This window comes from Fistularia commersonii, chromosome 5, assembly GCF_037954325.1.
Source record: "Fistularia commersonii isolate RoL2024-O1a breed Wild chromosome 5, RoL_Fcom_v1.0, whole genome shotgun sequence".
NCBI classification, from domain to species: domain Eukaryota; kingdom Metazoa; phylum Chordata; class Actinopteri; order Syngnathiformes; family Fistulariidae; genus Fistularia; species Fistularia commersonii.
In genome coordinates this window covers 11,899,530-11,919,753 of record NC_141288.1, presented here as the reverse complement: position 1 = coordinate 11,919,753, position 20,224 = coordinate 11,899,530, and the positions used below count along the sequence as shown (strand labels likewise).

The following is a 20,224-nucleotide window of genomic DNA, read 5'->3' as shown; positions in this document are numbered from 1 at the left end:
ACAAGCACGTAGGAGTTTGTTGACAGCAAAGATGGCGGCGACCACGGTCGTGGAAAACAGTTCGAGCAGAGAGCCGAACACCCGCCTTTCGGCCTGTCCGACCGGCGGGCCGTGTTCTGAAGACCCGGAGGAAGTCTCGTTGGACGACGACGTGGCGAGTTTCCTGGAGAAAGAGGTTGGAAGCGACTTAAAATCCCTGAGGAATGTTGGTGGGCTACTGGAGAAACTCCAGGAAGAGAACAGCATCTTGGAAAAACAGGTGAGGACAAACTTCTCTTCTCACACGAAGCGGATTTCTGTCATTACGTTACCGGTAACGGGAGCCGATTACCGTTGGTGTCGGCAAGCAACAATACATGAATAGGTGGAGCTCCAGTTTCCAGTGAAGGAGAAAATGTGTTAAAAATATAGAGATACATATCAAATATCTAGGGGCTTTATAATTGAGGCCATACGTACTCACTGAAGATGCAATAGCTGTTATATGCTATCTCGAAACTTATAATCACCGTTTAATTCTTCATGCATACAAGACAAAGGAAGCTAAATGGTGAAACGTCTAAATAAATTAATAAATAGATACATGTATTTGTTAAGTAAATTTGAAGTGATAACTTTAGCAATTTAAAAAACTGTAAAAAACTAAAACAAAGCACACATCACAGAGTCCTCTTTGGTGAAAAAGAAAAGCTAGACATTTTGAAAATCCCAATACAGAAGTTGAAACGATAAATGAGCAAAATAGCTTTAAACAAAACCAAATGCTACATGTTCAATTTTTCATTTTAATGATTTTTTTTTCATTTGATTTATTTTTTTATCCCTCCTAATTTTTGTTTGATTTTCAGCTGTTTGTGTCTTTACATCCGTGCTTTCCCAGGTTTGTCGGATAGTTTTTTGAATTTGAATTCTCATTATTTTACCCATTATATAACTTATATGGCGGCGTGGTGCGAGAGGTAGAACAATTTCCAGCTCCTCCTAGTGTGTCGAAGTGTTGTTGAGCAAGACACTGAACCCCTAACTGCTCCCCTGGCGCTGCTGGACAGCATACTGCTGGTGGTCCGTGAGGATGGTTCATCCATGATGGGTTAATTGCAAAGAATGAATGAAGGGTAAATTATTATGATTGAAATAATTGAAATTGCCCCCCAAAATGCTAAAACTTTCCTTATCCTACTAGTGAAAACGAAGTAATCCATTATCTACTGCTTGTCCTGCACTAGGGGTTGGGGGAATGCTGGAGCCTATCCCAGCTCTTAATGGGTGAGAGATGGACAGGTCACCAGTCAATCGCAGGGGCACATATAGAAAGAAACAACCATTTGCTCTGTCATTCACACATTTGGGGGAATTTTCCAATTTATTCCAGTAACCTCCTGCATGTTTTTGGACTGAGGGACAGGAGAACCCCTATGCAGACACAGGGAAAACATGCAAATGCCACACAGAAAGCCCTTCTGTGGGAATCGAACCATGCTGTGAGGTGGAAGCGCTAACTACTCTGCCATTGTGGTGGCAAAAGTAATTCATCTCAAAATTCATAAGACTTGTAAAAATGAAAATGGTCCTCCTTGACAACTGCGGGTTCAGTTTAGTTACATTCAAACCTGACTAACGGGTGTTTCATCTCTTCCAGGCTGTGACTGAGTCCAGTTGTGTTCCTCCTAAAGTGTGTGCGGCTCTCTGTGCTGCTGAGGAGGCTAAGTGTTCTTGGGAGGAGCTGCTGCAGAAAGAGCTGGTCATCTCAGACAAACTGCACCAGGTAGAGTCAACAAAACATGCGCTATAGCCACACACAAGAATATGTACTTCTTTAAGTATTCCTCATGTTCAAGCTCTGTTACAGAAACTTGTGTGTCAGTCCAGTTCCATTTCTTTTAACAGCCAGTCTGCTCATGGATGTGTTTGGAGAGATTATGAGCTATTATGAACACCCCACCAACATCGAGGGTGGTGGGGTGTATCTCTGCCTTTCATGTTGTTCTAAGAAGTTCAATTTTTTTTTTCCTAACCTTCATCATGCAGCACCTTCAGGGGGCCCAGTCATGGATGGATGACCTGAGCCAGTCTCTGAACGAGGTGGAGACGATAGAGAAACATATGAAGTATCTGCGCTGCCTTCAGCACATCGAGGAACTCAGGTATGACTGAAAATAAGCATAATGTGAGGCTGCTGGGAGGAGAGTGGAAGAGTACAGGGATAGGATAATAATGTTCACAGATTTTTATTTATCATTGTGGTTTAACTAGATTGGGGTTTCCCAAAGTGGGGTAATTGGGAACAGATAAAATAATATACAGAACTTAAATATCACAACATTAGCGTGAAATTACCTAAAAGCCCTGCAAGAAAAATGTAAAAATAACCTTAGCAATTAAAACAAGTACCCAAGGATAGGCTATTCCCAACAAAAAGTTCAGACGGAGCCCATAAAACTGAATGAATTTAAATACACACCGAGAAGAAATTTTTTGAAATTTGGTAGAAATCACCGTTAAAAAGTACAAGGGGTGACGAACAAAAATGTCGAAATGACTTTAAAATTACTAATTGACACAGTTTTCCCATAAAGGTGATACTGTATGAATAAAAACAAAAGAGTCATTAAAATACAGCTAGTATCGTGACGATTGGGACCTTTATAACTATAAGGTGATGGGAGGAGGAAGTCCAGTCTCTGTTCTCGGAGTAAATATTAAAATGTTAATATGGAAGATGTTCTGAAAGAGACATTTAACAACACTCTACCCTTTTTCTGAACAACCAGAATCAGAATAAACTTTATTTATCCCCCGAGAGGCAATTGGGGGGCACATGCGGTAGCGGCATCAAATTATGACCAACAAAATAAAGTATCGTAAAATTATTGTACAGAATTTTGTAAATTGTACCATTGGTAAAAGACTGCAAGGTAAGCTGCGCCCTTCATTTATGTAATTAATATATCATGAGTGGCATTACACTAGGCAGGGGCTGGTATGGCAACACGGGGTTCGCAAGGTTGCTGGGAATTGAAGAGTTGGACAGCTCTTGGGACAAAGGTTGCCCATCTCCTCTGGGTTTTCCAGGCGGGACAGGGGGCCACTCGAAGGTTAGGTGTAAGATGTGGGACTGATCTGCGAGGATCTTTTTGGCTGTTTTTAAAATTTGGCTATCATGGAAGCAGGAGAGAGGTCTGAGGGGTTGGCCAATTATTTTGGAGCAGACCAAGGTGGTGTGCTCCAGGCGATTCCTATCATGTTGGATGATGGAATTGAACAAGCAGGTGAAGGAGAAAGTCATTACGTTCTCAACTAAGGTGTAATAGAACGTGGTTAAGATTGTGCTGCTCACCCCAAATGACCTCAGCTTCCTGAGCAGGTACTGCATTTGGTGACATTTCCTGATGATCTTCTCTGTGGTAGAAGAGAATCTCAGCAGGTTGTTGAGGACAATGCCCAGGTATCTGTACTCCTTCACTGTTTCTACTGGCTCCCCCTGTATGGTGGTGAATGCCTCTCCCAGTTGCCTCCGCCTGCTGGAGAATGTGATGACCATGTCGTTAGTCTTGCTCACATTCAGTAATTCTGGTCGAGCTCACTGTGCTGTGGTAGGAAGGTTTGTTAGGAGGTCCATGAAAGGAAGGCCTCGAAGTACTACATCTAGTCCAAGACTACAGAGACCAGGTATGGCAGGCATGCCTTTTCCCTGTGGCGATAGGGTGCGGGGGCTTCCCGGGTAAGTCGCATGGCATTTACTTTCTGCATTAGGCCTGGACATCTGCTCGAGACCTGAACATCTGCTCTTGGGAAAGAAGGCTTGACCTGCTAAGATAGCTGAGGAAGGCACCCACGGGTGTATGCCACAAGTTCCCCACCTGGGATCTGTTGTCACTCTCAAAGTGGATGACAAAGGAGTTGAGGTTGTCGGGGAGTGATGTTGAGTTATTCCCTGGGATTCGAATGGGGGGAGCAGTGTTCAGTGCAGTACTGAGTCGAGATCCCCTTGTGCAAAGGGTCGCTCCACCTAGTTCTTTGATTTCATATTGCTTGTTTGACCTCATTATTTACCTCCTTCTTCTCAGCCCCAGAGCCGGTGAAGATGTTTTTTTTTTTTTTTTAGACTCTTCTTTAACTCTTAAGTCACCCAGGGTTTGTTGTATGGTGACTTTTTTTGTGGGGATGACATTGTAAACACAGGAGGAGATGTAGGATGAGACAGTTTCCACCTGCTCGCTGATATCCTTGGATGTGGATATAAGATTATCCCATTCTGTGAATTCAAAGCATCCCTGAAGTCTATCAATGCTGTCCGGCATCCACTGCTTAATGATCTTAGTTACTCTACCTCCCCTCCTTACCAATGATTCATAGGCGGGAGCAAGCAGGATGGCATGGTGGTCAGCAGAGCCAAGGGGAGGGAGGGGGCAGCTTTGTAGGACTCAGGGATGGATCCGAAATATTTGTCAAGTGTATTACTCAGACGGGATTTGCAGTTGGCATACTGGTGGAATCCTTTTAGAGCTTTTTCTAGTGAGCAGTGATTGAAATCACCCATGATGAATCTTGGGGCACCAAGGGAGATCTCTTCAAATCAAGTGTGGATTTGCTATGCTGAGGCTGAAGCTGCATTGGTTTTGGGTGGATGTAAACCAGGATCAGGAAAAGTTGTGGGAATTCTCTAGAGAGATTGAAGGGGGGCAGAGAGACCTATAGGAGCTCGATGTCTGAGCTGCAAAGTATCTCCCTATTATCCACTGGAGGTTAACGTAGAGGCAGACCCCCCCCCCCCCCCCCCCCCGCCTTGGTGTTTCCCTGTGCTAACAGTGTCCTGGTCTAGCCTTATGGGATGACCAAAACCATGCAGTGAATTAGCATTAATGCTCTTACTGTTCAACCTTGTGTCTGTGAATACAAGGATAGAGGCTGGTATTCATGTCTGTGGTTCACGTTGGCCTGGAGTTGGTCCGTTTTCCCACGGAGTGAATGCATGTTGGCTAATTTGACCGAAGGGAGCTCTCTGTATTTACCTCTCTCACGTTTAAGTCGGGCTCTGATATCGTCCTTTTTCTTTCCCTTTCTGGTCCTTTTTTGTTGAGGGGGGGTGGGGGTCTTGGGGAGTGGGAAGTTTAGGGAATCCAGACATGGGGTGTGCAGAATCTCTCGGGTGGTCCGGGACCGCAGCATTGTGAGAAAGGTTGGACAGCTGGAGCAGCCGTTCCCTGGAGTATGCAACCCTCTGTCTGCTCATCATCTTACGGTGGAGCGGTACAGGAGATCCCGGCAGGATAGCAAGATAGATGGAACCAGAAGACCGCTGCGTACGCCATAGTATACGGGGTGAGCTGATAACGCTAGTTGTGTCAGTTGCGTTAGCTGCGTTAGTTCGGGTGGCTGACAAATGAGTTGTTTTCCGCTGTTTTTGGTCTTGGTTTTTGAGGGCAAAACTTAAATGAAGAGAAATTATTGAAGGGTTGTGAAGATTGATTTTCTCTGACAGATTGACAGTGATGAAAAATGTGTGTGAGCAGCGCAGGGATCCAGCAGTGTCTGATGACCAGCAGTGTGTGGGAGGCCATCAGGGCGGTGGAGAGCATGGCGGTGCTGGATGCGGGTCTCAGCCAGTCAGGATGCTCTCACCTCCAGGACTTTCTGCGGGAAACCCTCCACTTCTGGCACAAGATCATCAAGGACCGACTGGCTGGGTAATATTTCGTTGAGTCCCTGAATCCTTGCACAGCATCAGCTCTACTCAGAACCCCTTATCCACGTGCACCCATTCCGTGCATTTAGGATTTTCTGATTCAGATCAAATTTCCCCATCAAGGACTGGTTTCACCAGAACATACAACATTCATCATGAGTCAATTAATGCACATTAATATTAATAACTATTATCCTCTTTTAATCTTGTAATACATTGACCTTAAACAAGTGGTAAACGTCAGTGAAATTTCTGCCGTTTGTCTGGATTCTCTGTATTGCAATCTATTCGTCTCATGCATCCACAGTGATTTGGAAAAAGTGCTGACTCAGCTGCACTGGCCGATCCTCTCTCCCCCGACTCAGTCGCTGACTCCCCCTGCCAACACCCAAGAGACCTCCAGCCAGCTAGAGCTGCTGGTTACACAGCTGCTAGCCCTGCAGACCTCGTATCCTCCAGTCGCCTGTTGCTGACTGCAGTCACTTCACTGGTTGGAGCATTTAAGGGACCGTTCACTGTCCTGCTCTCTTGTTTATTCAGAGAACATAACCTGCTCGATGGATATCCAGTTGGCAAAGACATAATTTGGCAGCAACCATCTTGTCACCTTAGGTGAATAAAAAAAAAACCAAAAAACTCCCAAAAATTCAAAAAGATTCATCGTAAAAGATATTTAATTCCTTCTCATTAGGATGTTATTGCATTTTATTTAGATCCCTCTCCCTGGGTGTGTTTTGAACATGTTTTTTTTAACCTGTTCAGTATCATTCCAGTCCAGCCGAACAATAAGTCCAATGCACCTTAAAACACCACCTAGGCTGGCTTCAGTCAGGATGGCATAGCAGTTATATCTCCAATGTAAACACGATTGATAAACAATCAGATGCAATTATTTAAAAATAATTTGAAATATTATATGCCACCACAACTGTTGCAAAAGATAATATATGGTAAAGTGGTTAACAATTTGCTCCAAAACATAAATCTGAGTAAAGGGACAAGTGAGCCCGCAACCAATAACACAGTAATGGAATCGATAATGGAATGCCAGGCAACATGATGCAGCCAACTGCCTTTGGAAGAAGATCAAGGACATATTTCTCCATGTGTGCTTTGGTCATCTGTCCTGATCATCCAATACACTTCGGCGGTGGGTTTATGTCCTGAGTATACAAGAATGTCTGAAAGACATGACTGACTCAGTCATTCCAACACATTTTGTTTTTCCTTTTGCAGTAGTTTTTTGACCACCTACGATGCAGCAGGACTTAAGATGCAATGTCATATTATGTTTGTCACTTCTTTAACACCCTGACTACCAGTGATGACATCATATCTCAGAGAACACAGGCCTCCCAGAAAGCTGCATCCTCGAGCCTTCCTGCCTCATCTCAAAATCCACTGCTCTGCCTGCCCATTAGTATTATGCTGCAGCCTCTGAGTAGAAGATTCCGCTACCATTTCTATGGGAATCGACAGACCAACAACCCCAGCAAGGTGAAACACATACACGCAGAGATACACACTGGGCCCGGAGTGTTTTGTGTGATCTTGTCAGCTGACAATGTATCATTGGGGGTGGTTTGGCGCAGGAGGTAGAGCAATCGTCTTTGGAGCTCACCCTTTCCTGGTTTGATTCTCGGCTCTTAGTGTGTTTAAGTGTTGTTGAGCAAGACACTGAACCCCTAACTGCTCCTCTGGTGCTGGTGGACAGCACCCACCACGAGAGAACGAATTTTCCCACAGGGATTAATAAAGGATAAATTATTATTGTACTACCATAGTGTTGTTATTATTATTATCATTATTATTATTATTAGTATCACCTTGTCTCCCTTTGCTTCTTTCTAGAATAAAATATCATGTCTCATGTTGTGTTTTTCCAGCCTGAGTGGTACCTGACACAGGCTCTGATGTGGATAGGAAATAGTACCTCTTTTATGGATGAAAAGATCCAGCCCATACTGGACCGAGCTGGAGTCAGCCTCAGTGCCAGGGTAGGGTTTTATTTCACATTCTTTGTGTTTTCTGTAATCCCTCCTGCCAGCAGTGGAGGTAATTCCGAGGAAAACTTAAGTGTGACCATGTGCGCAGGTGGAGCTGTGTCGGGGTCTGCTGTCACTGGTTCAAGAGAAAGTGGCTGGTGATGCTTCCAGAGTGTTGTACGATGATGCTCTCTTCTGCCACCTGGTGGAGGAGGTGCTACTGTTTGAAAAGGAGCTGCGGAGCAGCCACTCGTACCCGGTGTCGCTGCCAGGTCTGCTGTTCCTCCTGCTCGATGACGCAGTCTTGCAAAAGTGGCTCACGGTTGAGAAGAAGAGTGAGTTTGCAACCTCTGGCTGTATATTCTGACCAGTAAAATGGTTTCTCCATGTCTATGCTGTTGGAAGCCTTATGACGAAGCATCTCTATGTTTGTGCAGTGGCAGTTGAGAAGGTGGACGCCATGCTGTCGGCAGAGGGAGCGTGGAGTTCCCAGTACAAAGATATCCGAGATATGGACGAGCTGAAAGCCCCGGACTGTGCTGAGACTTTCATGACACTGCTACAGGTCATCACTGGTAAGATTCCATTCCTCATTCCTTTTCAAAATCTGGTCTAAAATCTGGTCGATACTCATTTAGCCATTGAGGAAGTCTGACCTCCATAATAAGGCAGATGCTGTAACTGTATTATTTTGAGTCCCAGCCTTAAACATCCCCATGCGTCACAGATCCTGTGAATTATGTGTTCCACAAGTAAACCTCTACAGCTGGATGGTTTACTCAATGATTGTCAGTTATGTAATCCAAATTTAATACCCAATACAAGAAGAAATAGCTTTTTCACTCAATTAATACAGAAGAGAAACCTCGACAAGATGCTGATGATTGTGCTCTAACTGTATCTATCAGAGCGTTACCGGACACTGCCCTGTCCTTCTGCTCAGCTCAAGTTTCTGGAGCTCCAGAGAGAGCTGGTAGACGACTTCCGCATACGACTCACTCAGGTGAGGTGTTTAGTGACTTAACACAGTCTGGGAAGAAAGAGAATCTGAAAGAACAGTCCAGTAGAATCATAACTGATGTCCTCATCCCCATGCTTTACTCCAGACCATAACACCAATTTACAGCCAAGAACACACACAGATGTTGTCAAGAACCACTGAAACAGTTTACACAGAAGCCTTCAGAGTAACACTGGTGGAAAAGTTTAGACCACATCTATGAAAGGAAGAAAGTCTTCAAACCAAAGAGTTTCTTTGGAAAATATGAAGTTTTGTTGTTTTAATAAAAGCTGTTTTTTTTTTTTCATTTTTTGTTTAATAGATGATTTGAAATAGTTTGCAGGGCTGAGGGCAAAGTAGATGTTTTGACCCACTGATTCGGTGATGAGATGTATGTTTAGTGGTTCACATAACTTAAGACAGGGGCTGAATGGTGGTCAAGAGTCTTGAGGCAGTATCACTGTCGGGGTCACGACTTGAAGTTTGGGAAACCCGGCCCATGAATAAAGTGCTGCGTGTGGTAACGCTTCTGTCAGTAAAAGTGGCCTGAAGTGGATGAATGAAAGATTGCTGCTTTGCATCTGTCTTGCAGGTGATGAAGGAGGAGTCTCGCTCTCCGCTTGGCTCCCGCTACTGCGCCATCCTCAACGCTGTCAACTACATCTCCACCATCCTGTCTGACTGGGGTGACAACGTGGTAGGTGGAGGTTAGCCATCTTTCACAAGCGGAAAAAAAAAAGTTTAATTCTGCTCAATCTGATGATGTTTTTGTTATTATTGCTTGATGTCATTTACATATCATTCTACCATATTTCGGTTGAACAGTTTAACTTTTGTTTATAATATAGTTATGATACTCTGAGTACAAGATGCCTTCCAAACTGTCCCCACATCCCAAGTTCACCAGTCTTGTGTCACTGTGCTCCAGTTCTTCCTGCAGCTTCAGCAGGCTGCTGTGTCCCTGGGCGATGACGGTTTCTTGGGGGGCCTGGGTGTGATGGAGATGGGACGCCTGGCCTCGCTGGAAGGGTCACTGTTTGAAGGTCTGCTGGCACTACTGGATCGGCTGAAAGGAGACATGATGGGACGTCTGCTGGATGGAATCATGCGGAACATAATAGACAAAACCAAACCATATTGCCAGGACAGGTGGGACATGACATCATCCATTCAATAATATCTGAGCAGAACACTTTCTGGAATACAGTCAGTTATTCAGGCATAACCAAATTCCCTCATTGACCCCTCCCCCCGCTCCCCAATTATTTGCAAACTCAAACTTTATTTTTATCTTCATTTTTAATACTATTAATCAGTACAAATGATGCCTCTCAGTTTTTCCCTTTTAATGCAGCAGTCAGGTAAAAGTTAAAAACCTGTAGTGCCCTAATGTCTTCTCGGATCTGTTTTGTTATAATTCGACTCATTTTTTTAACTTCCTGATGTAGACCGCGATAGATGGTGCCACAATATCTTGTCATACCTCTACTCTGTAGGTGGTTTTCCCTTCCGCCCCAGCAGGACCAATCTGCCATGACCCTGTCCAGTTCAGCATGCCCCATGATGCTCTGCGTGAGGGACAGCCTGTTGAATCTTCATCAGGTCCTGAGCGTGTCTCTGTTCCAGCTGGCCTGGCAGGGTTTGGCCGAGAGACTCGACAGCTTCCTCTACCAGGATGTAAGAACTGAAAGCACCATAAAGTCTTTCACGACAATGTGCAGTTAATATTCCTCGGAGTCAAATTATAGTAGAGGTTCCCATTGTCCTTTCAACCAAAGATCAGTCTGGTTTCTCCTTTTGGGCAACAATCTTCAGGTCACTGATGCTGATTTTCTTTTCAGTGTCATATATGATAAAATAGATTTTAAGTTTTCATTCATTTTGCAGTAAGAAAGATTAGAGAATATTTAAATCCATCTAGCTTTGAGGTGCAGGATTATCTCAACAAGCACTAGTTGACCTTTTTGTTTTTGCTCTTTTGTTGTTTTTTTCTCTGCAACCTGCCGCTTGTAATTGTTCTTACAGTCGCATTTTCCTTTTCTACACACTGTTATGAAAACCATAAAGAACCAATAGTGTCTGTGTTCAGTAGTTAAAGCGGCATGGTCTTAAACTCTGCTGTTGGAGCTCTTTTGTAGTAAATTGAAATGCCCTAAGTGTAAGCCCTCATCTGTCTGCCAGGTGATCCTAGCCAATCACTTCAGCGACGGCGGAGCAGCGCAGCTTCAGTTTGACATGAGCAGGAACCTCTTTCCTCTGTTTGGGCACTATTGCAAGAGACCTGAGAACTTCTTTAAACAGTAAGTTGTCTGAAGTGGCCCTGGTGTAGAATTAATAGTTCATTACTAGTGATACCTTGTGGTTACATATTATATTACATCAGTTCACTGGAGAATTTGTCAGCCCCTTTTCTCCAGAATCAAAAACTTAAGTAATCCAGTAGATCTCACCAGTTAGTAGGAATGATATGCAAAACTTTTAGCATCTTCCCTGATGGTATCAGCTTATTCTGTTGAGGACAATCAATTAGAACTCTCACTCTCTGACAATCCTTTCAGGACACCACACCAAGTTTGGAATTTTTTACATCAAGCTTTAATTTCCAAGTTAGCTAAAATATAATTATTACAAGTTACTTTAATTGACAACAAAATGAATCTATAAAAAATTGTCAGAGAAACAGCATTTGGGCACAAAATCAAATAGTGACAAGGAACTCATAAAGTGAACTTGAATAGACTGAACCTCAAACCATAAGAAAATACTGTATGTGAAATATTCAAACCATGTAGGACCTCCTGCAGTAAGAATATTCACCAAATTATGAAAGTACTTCTCAAAAATATGTTAATGATTGAAGACCTCACTGATTCACAAAATATTTTCATCCGAGACCTGCTGACTGATTACCCCATAATGACATCATGTGATCTGTCAGCCATTTGACTGAAAGTAGGGGACAAGACTTTGCTGTATTCCAGTGAAATGTTAGCACTGATCAACACGCTAACTTGTGTGTCTGTAGTGTGAAAGAGGCGAGCCTCATCCTGAACCTGAACCTGGGCTCTGCCCTCCTTCTAAAAAACCTGATCAAAGAGTCCGAGGACCAGACAAGCGAACGGGACGACCCCTCGCCTGAGTCTGCTCTCAACGAACTGGGGGTCTATTACTTGGCACGCCGCGACGTCCTGATTCTCCTCAATCTCCGAGCCTCCTGGCCCGGACACTGACACATGAACATATCAAGTTTGTATTTAATTTCAGTGTCTTTGTCTGATCTCTGTAATAAATTCAGCTCTCACCCCACAGCCTGTTTGACTGCATGTTTTTTTTTTTAACCCAATATTCATTTTATGATTTTAAAAGACAAATGTAAGAAACCATCATGATTCCCAGGCACTCAGGGGAAAAAAAAAATTGTTACATTGCAAAAAAATACTGGATGACCAGGTGAAATATTAATATAGAAGACAAGAGACTGTAAATTGATTTAAGTTTCTTTGAATGTCAAGATTTGCAGAGCAAATGGGAATAGTTTCTTTGTCCTCAGACATTTAAGTAATTTTGCTCTCCTTGTCTCTGAACCAAAGAGTCGATTATTAAATATTTAGTATTAATATTTAGTTATGATGTCTGAATTCTTCAGAACAGAAATATTTGGCACTAATATCTGAGATTACACAGGATTGTTATGTTTTATTCATAAAATTACAGAATATAGCAAAAAGAACATCTATCTACAGTATGTTTATCAGACCCAAAGATGTCCGAGAAAACAGTCACCCTTTTTCTTACTAAAATGACTGAATTCATCATACATCCAGAGTTCACCAAGATTTACATAGGACTGCAAATCTCTCTTTAAATAGCCTAAATTAAAAAAAGTTATGATGAAATTATAATTTTCTTAAATTCCTAAAATGATATATTTCTGAAGGTCAGTATTGTGAGGTGTCCCGATTTCTTGGAATGAAATGCTTCTGAGAAAAACTTGAAGACACACATACCCACAATGAATTTGTGCGTGGCTTTTTGTTCCCTCACCTCAGAGGAGATGGGAAACACGACAGTTAGTCAGAAACTGAGTTATTTGCACAAGTCTCTCAACTCTCCCCTGGCAATGATTGTCTCGTCTTTGTTTCTGCCTTAGACTGTGAAGTCTGTCTTGCATTCCAATTCTGTGGTAAAGACCTGCTTATGTTCCCTGGTGCTCAACGACTTGGATGGCGGCGCGTTTCCTATTCCTATCGTGTCCTGGAAGCTTCAGGTTCTCCTCAGTAACCACACTTTGCTCCTCAGAGTCAGAGTCCGAGTCCTCCTCAGAGTCCGATGACTCCACCCAGTTGTCCGACTCACTGTCTGACCTGTCAAGCTCCACCAGGGCCACATCCTGCAAATGTGAGGGCCTCAGTCATATAACTCATGTGAAACATGAAATTCAGGATCAATAAGTCTAAAACGATGTAAACCTGACCATCTCAATGACTCGATCTGCCTCCTCCACATCCTCAATGTCAAACCGTCCTGCTGGAGAATCTTCAATCTGCTGCCTCAGCTTCTCATTGGCCTCTGCCATCTGGGGCAGGAAGCTCTGCAGCCGTGCCATCACTGATGACGACACACACAGTATCATTATGGGGTTGAATATGATCACATAATCTGCACCAGGAAGCACATGAATACACCAGAAGATCATGATGGTTAAACTGACAGCTGCTAGGCGGGACCCTCTCGGTCTGCAGGGACCTGCCAGCCTCGGGCTTGATAAGCAGCTTCTCTCTCAAACCTTAAGAGAAACAGCACACTCAGTTGATGAAGCAGCACAAAATATCCAGGGAAATGTCCGCATTTAGACCTTTTCCAATTGGAGAGGCTGACTGGGTTTAATTTTGACATCTGTAGCACAGAAACACAGAGATGAGAAATAGGGAGTTTGCTATTATGCTAGAAATCACATTTAAGTAAGTGATAGGAAGTACAGCCCGATTTAAAGCCGGCAAAAATAACCTTAAATTCAACATTTTACAAGTAAATCCTGAGCTGGATTCTTATTGCGGCTGCTTATCAGGTCTCAAACAACTGATCACCAATCGAACTCTGCAGCCTGTTGTCAGAGTGACGACACGCTTACGTCACACGTCGAAACGCCACTCAAATCCATGGATTTTTTTTTAACGGATGAACATCCATGGATCAAATATATGAATGTCTTGTCAACCTTTTCGAAGCGGGCTGACACGAAGTAAATCGGTTAAAAAAGAAAGATTGGTTTGACTGCACTTTTACAACCGAAACTTTACGCACATTTACCACTTCTGATGATCAAACGCACTAGTGTGAACCCTACGAATAAAGTCTTCTAATTCTTCTAATGAATAAATACATTAAGACTAAAATGTCCAGATATCGCAAACCTTGTCCAGTTCCGCAAGAAAGCAAATCCCGAGAGGTTGATTTCTTGTTTGAATCCATTGTTGCCTGTTAGCTCAGCTGCATCTACACGTGCGTATATGCGCTAAACTTCCGGGTCGGAAATGAGAAGCTGTTGACTGTCACGGGTCTATCGCCTCCAAGCGACACGGAGGACGTCGGAGGGGGGGGGGGGGGGGTAGTGTGCTTTGCACAAACTAAATAGTCGGCCGTACATGGAAAGGAGAGTCAAGACGGTAAAATAACCGTGTTAAAAGGAATATTTTAATGCAGCTTATCGAAAGGTATCCCGGACATAGTCGTTCATGAGGGGGCATCCCGTAGTTAGTTCTGCGCATGCGCACTACGTCCAAGCCATATGTGGCACTTCGTCTAAAGATTTATCCAGATATCTCACTCGGATCGAGTTTTAAAATCCGCCATGATCTATGATTGATCACATACCATTTATTTTAACAGTTAATTTATGTAACGGTCTTGGTCGATGCTTTATTAAATACATATTTTTTTTTATACTTGAAGGTATTGTGTCCAAGGCATTTATTTAAATTGATTTTAGGAATATTGTGCTGTCTGGGACGTTTCCCCCCCGAAAAAAGGTCATTTTCCGCTGAGTTATGTGTTATATTTTGCAAAATGTAGTTAATTTATGTAGATTTTGTGACATTAGTAATAACAAGAATATACATTAATAAAAGAAAATCAAGGGACTGTTTTTAAAAAATGCAACTCGAAACCAAAATGTACTAAGATTAAATGATGGTTGGAATAGTTTTGTTTCATGCCTCTTCTTGATTTAGTGCCATTATAGTAAATATATAGTCATTTTTTTAGACAGTATTAACATATGTTGGGGTAACAACATCGACATAAATAAAGTCGCCGAACTACAGAGTGCGCCATCTTCTTAACAGAGACGATCTGTGGTGGCAACTAGTGACGCGGCTCTGCTGCCCCGAGACTGTCAGCTACGAACACGGGCATCTTTTCCTCTGGACCAAACATCTCTCTGGCTGAAAGGTAACGTTACTCAAGTTAAACAGAGAACAAAATTCTCCTTCTCAGCAACGGACCGGACGAATATGTTTTTTAACGTGACGTGGTCAGTTGTATTTTAATGACTTACGCGGATGCAAGCGGAGACCCGCTCCCTACGTTCCAGATTTGTAATGTTCACGGCTAATTGGTGACCGTGTTAGCTAACGTAAACAAATACACGGGAGCGCCCACACTATAACTTTACTCTCTCTGCGTGAAAAAACTCAAAACACAACCGTGAGTCCCCAGCATGTGAACGAATACTTAATAAAAGTATTTAACAAGGCCCGGATACCCGAGCGTGCAAGAACGCCCCCTTACCGCCGATCATCGATTACCAGGAGTGATAGAGCTAACTAGCCCATCCCGGTAAATCTAAATATTTTGATGTTTTATCCGGTGAGCTTAGCCGTTTACTCTTTTTTTTATCAATCTAATTGGAATGATAAGCGAACGAATGGCGAAAGACCCTCAAGTTCTTAAAACCTAAGTATTAAAACCGAACTTTGCCTCGTTAATTTCGGATTAAAATTCTTATACGTACAGTGTGTGTGTGCGAGAGAGCGAGAGACAGAAAGTGTGTGCCAACAAGTTGTCCAACCCTTACTCGTCAACAGGGACGCGATGTTCTGTGGGCTGAGCGAACTTGGTCAGGCTGCCTTTCGATTAGTTTTATTTTCCCCGCGGTCCGCAGGTTCAAACTTCAGCTCGAAATCCGCATATTAACGAGGTATTATTTGTATTATTTCGAAGAAGTGACTCATCTGTTCCTCGTCAGCGTTTCGTATCAGGCCTCCCTGAGGTATTCGTTCCTCCTTTCCCACTTACATCACTCACTGAAATCTTGTATTCATTCGGCCCGTTCAAAGCTTTAAGTCCAAAACTTAAATGCAGAGAAGCTTATGAAGAGGCTGCAAAGATGAGCCCATCAAGTAATATTTTTACAATAGTAGATTAACCCATTAGAATTAGTAGTCTTGTTGGTTAAAATAAACACAATAATGGTTTGTTCTAAAACCGCACAACGTCATAAGAATCATCTGCAAAATGAGTGAAAAATAAACCACAAAGAATAAAACGCTGCCTCGACAGATGGTTGCTACTGAAAAAACCTTTATTTTCAAATCCCTTGCAAATTGATCTGGCATCATTGAAAATAAAAGAGAAAAACAGCAAGATTTGCCATTTCACCTCTGCTTTGAGGTTTAGCCCTGCGCTCTGCTAGGAAGGGCCTTTTTTGACAACTGAATCACAAAAAACAAGAAATCCACAAAAAGCAAACTTAAAAGTCAAAAGTACCTGGTAAATTGTTTAAAGTAGGCCAACTGTGTGACTGAAATGAGTTTATCTGCATGATGCAGAATGTTCTGTCAGTTTGCTTGAGATTTATTGTGCAGCCAGTGGATCAGGGTACATTAGAGCTTCTATTGAAGCTGTCTCAAAGCCCCTCTGTTGCCACAGCATTAAACAGCCTCCATTTGTTTCTCAGGAGGTTCAGACCTGAAGTCATTACCGCAAATTAAATTCTCGCATTTTTGCTTGGGTTGTTTTCTAATTTTCAACTTTGATCTATTATAATCTCAAAAGTATTTCAGAATTTTTTTTAGCTGGTAAATATCCCTCTTTAGTCCACTATTGTTTTCTCTTATGCCCCCAACTTTCTAATTTTAATGTTAGAATTTTTAACTGCAGAAGTATTAATAGTCTGTCTTTGGGAAGCTCCTCTGAGTGCAAAGGGAATACTCTTCAAGTTTAAGCCCTCCACTGAAGCTGACACTTGTCTTTACAATCCCAGTCAATGTCAGTGAATATACAACACTCTAAATAACCACTGAATAACAACATGCAGATAGTTTGTTTTTCAGATTTGTTTAGAAGTGAATTTGAGAAGGTTTTTTCGATGGCATTGTGTGTTATCTGATTGTCTGCCCTGAACTTTCTAGGTAAAACAGAGTTAAGTCTGGTTTCGACTGTTTTTCTCCAGGCCCCTGAGCCTCAGTCTGATCATGGATGGTGAAACTGAGCCAGCCTAGTCCAGAGTTGTCCAGTATCTCCTACTTCAGTCTCAGACCGGATGATGTGCGATGAGACCTTGCAGGCCCAGATCCCATCATGAGTGTCCAGAGTCTCGGGGGAGCGATTGGGGAGTCCCTGGGCTCTAGCCTCGCTGTTCGAATGAGCACAGCAGGAGGAGGGTGGAGCTCTCTCTCCCTGAAGTCTATTTCCTCCGGAAGGCTTACCTCTCTGTTCCACACCATGGTCCCCACCGGGTACACCAAACTTCAGGAGGAGCGTTTGGCTATGGTGGACCTGGGCGCCAAGCCAGAGGCCGGACCACTCCAGAATGGCTACAGACCAGACCCCGTAGAAGGTCGGCGCCTGTTGGACCGAGCCTTGCGGGTCTCTGGAAGTCTTTCAGACTGTGGAGACGGGGGTTTCTCTGAGTTGGAGCCAATGCTGGCCGATAGAAGGCTGTCAGGGGGGGAAGAGGAACCCGAGGACGAAGATGAGAGTGAGGACCGGAGCCTGGGAGCTGTTGCGCAGAACCTGCCGAAGGAGTCGCCACTAGCCATGGCTCTGCAGATCCTGGTCCCCTTCTTGTTAGCCGGGTTTGGAACTGTGTCTGCCGGGATGGTGCTGGACGTCGTACAGGTGAGAGGAGCAAATACATGATTGATTAAACCAATAATATACAGGCTATTTCCTGTATGGGGATCGACTATATGTAGTGACAGACATTCAGATATTTCCATGTCGATCAGAGCTCCAGTTATGAAAAAATGTTTCAGAATCTTCACACTAAGATGATGAGGAATCCTGTGATAACAGCCTACTTCTTTCTGACAGAGAGGAGCCAGGCTATTTATCCTTTTAAAACTGAACATTCCAGTGGTAAATGCCATCACTGTGAACCGGTCGCCCTCTTGAAATGGACGTTAATTGTCTCAATGAGCACAATGTGTTGCGCATAGATTAGTATCTCTCCTCCTTTTCATTCTAGAAGTTTATTTTAAATTAAGAATGAGACTAGGCTTTCATAGTGTATGGAGCGGCTTAAATATTCTGTTTGAAAAGAAGGATGCACTTGATGCTGATTTGCGGTTGATGGTGAAAAGGTTTAGATTGACTTGGATGGCATTTTCTATTTGTGGCCTCAAACTGGTTTTGATTTGGGTCAAATTTTTGATTATAGGTAAACAACTGTTCACTCAATTTACTGCTTATACTCAGAATAACTATCCATCTTAATAACGGCAGAGTCAGACGGGGATTTCCTTTCTGACCCTTTAAATTTACAACAGCCATACATCCCTTCACCATAGCACCTTGAGCACAGAGGGCAAAATTAGGGTAGATAGACCTTCATGTAGCTCTTTTTGTGTATGATTTCATTCTGTTCTTTAAGATTTTATCAAAGCAATCCCAGATTTACCAAGTGTAATTTAGACTGTTGGATCTCAACCTATCAGCAAAATTAAACATTTTTTTCAAAGTTAATGAACAAAGAAGAAAGACACAATCCCCCGATTCATATTTCCTTTAAGAGATAATTTTAGGTGCTTAAGTGCACATAGAGTTCCTGATTGGGTGGGGATTTGTCCAAACCACTCAGAATACCATCTTTCAGTCAATGTTATATATCAAAAATATTTTCTTCCAAAAGGTTAACCTGTTTCAGAAAAACAGTGAAATAGCCCTGTTTATGATTGAAGTCATATTTTCAAACAGACAGAGGAGGAACATCAGCTTCTCAATTTCTAGTAGTTCACCAACAACTCAGAGCAGACCCCAAAATGGGTACAGACCAAACCAGGGTCTGAAACTGATTGAGGTGGTCTATGTATTTAGCTTTTAGGTTAAGTGCAGTTTTTTATGTAGACTGGAATGTCTGTTGAGGTCCCCCATGCATTTTTCTTCATTACACAAATTGCCTTCAATATGTGAATTTGGTTTTGCTAACACAGTTTAGTGTGACAAATTTGTACCAAAAGACAAGCTCCCCCAAGGGAAGCAAATAATATGCCAAATAATCACTGATGGAAGGAGCAGCATAGAAGGGGGCATTAAAGAATTGTGTGCCTTCCAATTCTTGTATGATTTCAGGACGTTTTATTCTGGGTCCTCCTGTGTTCGCGATGCTCATTTAAACCCCTGGTAGCAATAATCAGAAATGCGAATTAACACAACAAATACTACATAATGTTTAAAGCACAAGACTTGCATCAACTCAGATGAAAATATGCCCCAAAATAATCTAACCACTGGTTCATCTTATCAAGCCATCTGATGTGGCTAAAATGCAGTGATGTGGTGCACCGGTCTGAACAAATGTTTAAGGATTTTTCATTTTTATTTTTGGAATTTCTGCAGCATTGGGAAGCTTTTCAGTTCATCACTGAGATCTTCATCCTGGTTCCAGCCTTGCTTGGACTGAAAGGGAACCTTGAGATGACTCTGGCCTCCAGGCTCTCCACAGCGGTTAGACACACATGCACAAGCTACCCGAGATCAAAACATGCCAGATAAAGTTGATACAACCACTGAGGCGGATGTGCTGACAAAACACTTGGAATCAAACAGTGAAATCAAACAATCAATAATTGGCTGAAGAGTTTGCATCCCATATTGGTACAGACTGAGGTGGTCAGAGTGCTGTGGTCCACATTTCTCTGGGTGGATGACTTGTTGAATTTGTTGACATAACCCTCTGTTCATGTAATTAGATGGCTCATGGCCAACTTCAAGCTGTTGACCTTGTTTGTCTTTTCATCCCAATAGTTTTGCCAAGAGCTAAAGTTTAAACCTTGTTGGTATGGTCTGAAAATTTTGCGTTCTCTTTCACCATGAAGTGTGTTCTAAATACAATTAGTTTGGATTCAACCAATACATTTTCCATTTAGTGCCATCAGCAGTAACTAATTAAAATGTATGCAAGCATCGATTTGACACATTTATTGTAACATGTAGAATATTTATTTCAAAAATTCACTACTTGCCATCCATGTTTTTTTTTTTCTAAATCTCCAGAGTTACTCTTGTACAAAAACACAAGTCAGTCTCAATCTCATTTCAAACATGGCAGTG

At 42.6% G+C, this 20,224-nt stretch overlaps 3 protein-coding genes across 5 annotated transcripts in view; 2 read left to right on the top strand and 1 right to left on the bottom strand.

Moving 5' to 3' along the window:
• On the top strand, nt 1–11,977 carry rint1 (RAD50 interactor 1). The gene is made up of 15 exons (XM_086146828.1): nt 1–259; nt 1,640–1,765; nt 2,029–2,144; nt 5,514–5,687; nt 5,994–6,134; nt 7,009–7,183; nt 7,573–7,683; nt 7,781–8,006; nt 8,109–8,246; nt 8,580–8,674; nt 9,264–9,368; nt 9,600–9,820; nt 10,168–10,348; nt 10,853–10,971; nt 11,697–11,977. The coding sequence occupies exons 1-15, from the start codon at nt 32–34 to the stop codon at nt 11,899–11,901; spliced, it is 2,361 nt and encodes a 786-aa protein (XP_086002954.1). The 5' UTR covers nt 1–31; the 3' UTR covers nt 11,902–11,977.
• nopchap1 (NOP protein chaperone 1) lies at nt 11,244–14,210 on the bottom strand. The gene is made up of 4 exons (XM_086146832.1): nt 14,086–14,210; nt 13,383–13,457; nt 13,146–13,279; nt 11,244–13,061 (listed from the first exon to the last, which is right to left on the bottom strand). The coding sequence occupies exons 1-4, from the start codon at nt 14,141–14,143 to the stop codon at nt 12,867–12,869; spliced, it is 462 nt and encodes a 153-aa protein (XP_086002958.1). The 5' UTR covers nt 14,144–14,210; the 3' UTR covers nt 11,244–12,866.
• An 817-nt stretch (nt 14,211–15,027) lies between these two features.
• slc41a2b (solute carrier family 41 member 2b) overlaps nt 15,028–20,224 on the top strand; it is a 30,689-nt gene continuing 25,492 nt past the window's right edge. For 2 of the 3 annotated variants that reach the window (XR_015106156.1, XM_086146829.1), the window contains exons 1-3: nt 15,028–15,121; nt 17,124–17,791; nt 19,511–19,618. Coding sequence is in view for 2 of the 3 variants with exons in the window: in XM_086146829.1 (XP_086002955.1) it covers nt 17,252–17,791; nt 19,511–19,618 (648 nt within the window). In the remaining variant the exon portion in view is untranslated. Of the gene's footprint in view, nt 15,122–17,082; nt 17,792–19,510; nt 19,619–20,224 lie in introns of all 3 variants that reach the window. The other variant, XM_086146830.1, reaches the window with a different exon arrangement.

What these genes read in the sequence shown, in the direction of transcription:
- rint1 (XM_086146828.1), top strand. Translation starts at nt 32, where the DNA reads ATGGCGGCGACCACGGTCGTGGAAAACAGTTCGAGCAGAGAGCCGAAC. An exon ending in TCTCAGACAAACTGCACCAG is followed by an intron (nt 1,766 to 2,028) that starts GTAGAGTCAACA and finishes TTCATCATGCAG; the next exon opens with CACCTTCAGGGGGCCCAGTC. An exon ending in GCTCACGGTTGAGAAGAAGA is followed by an intron (nt 8,007 to 8,108) that starts GTGAGTTTGCAA and finishes ATGTTTGTGCAG; the next exon opens with TGGCAGTTGAGAAGGTGGAC.
- nopchap1 (XM_086146832.1), bottom strand. Translation starts at nt 14,143, where the DNA reads ATGGATTCAAACAAGAAATCAACCTCTCGGGATTTGCTTTCTTGCGGA. An exon ending in TTCTTGCGGAACTGGACAAG is followed by an intron (nt 13,458 to 14,085) that starts GTTTGCGATATC and finishes GTTTCTCTTAAG; the next exon opens with GTTTGAGAGAGAAGCTGCTT. An exon ending in CAGATCGAGTCATTGAGATG is followed by an intron (nt 13,062 to 13,145) that starts GTCAGGTTTACA and finishes TCACATTTGCAG; the next exon opens with GATGTGGCCCTGGTGGAGCT.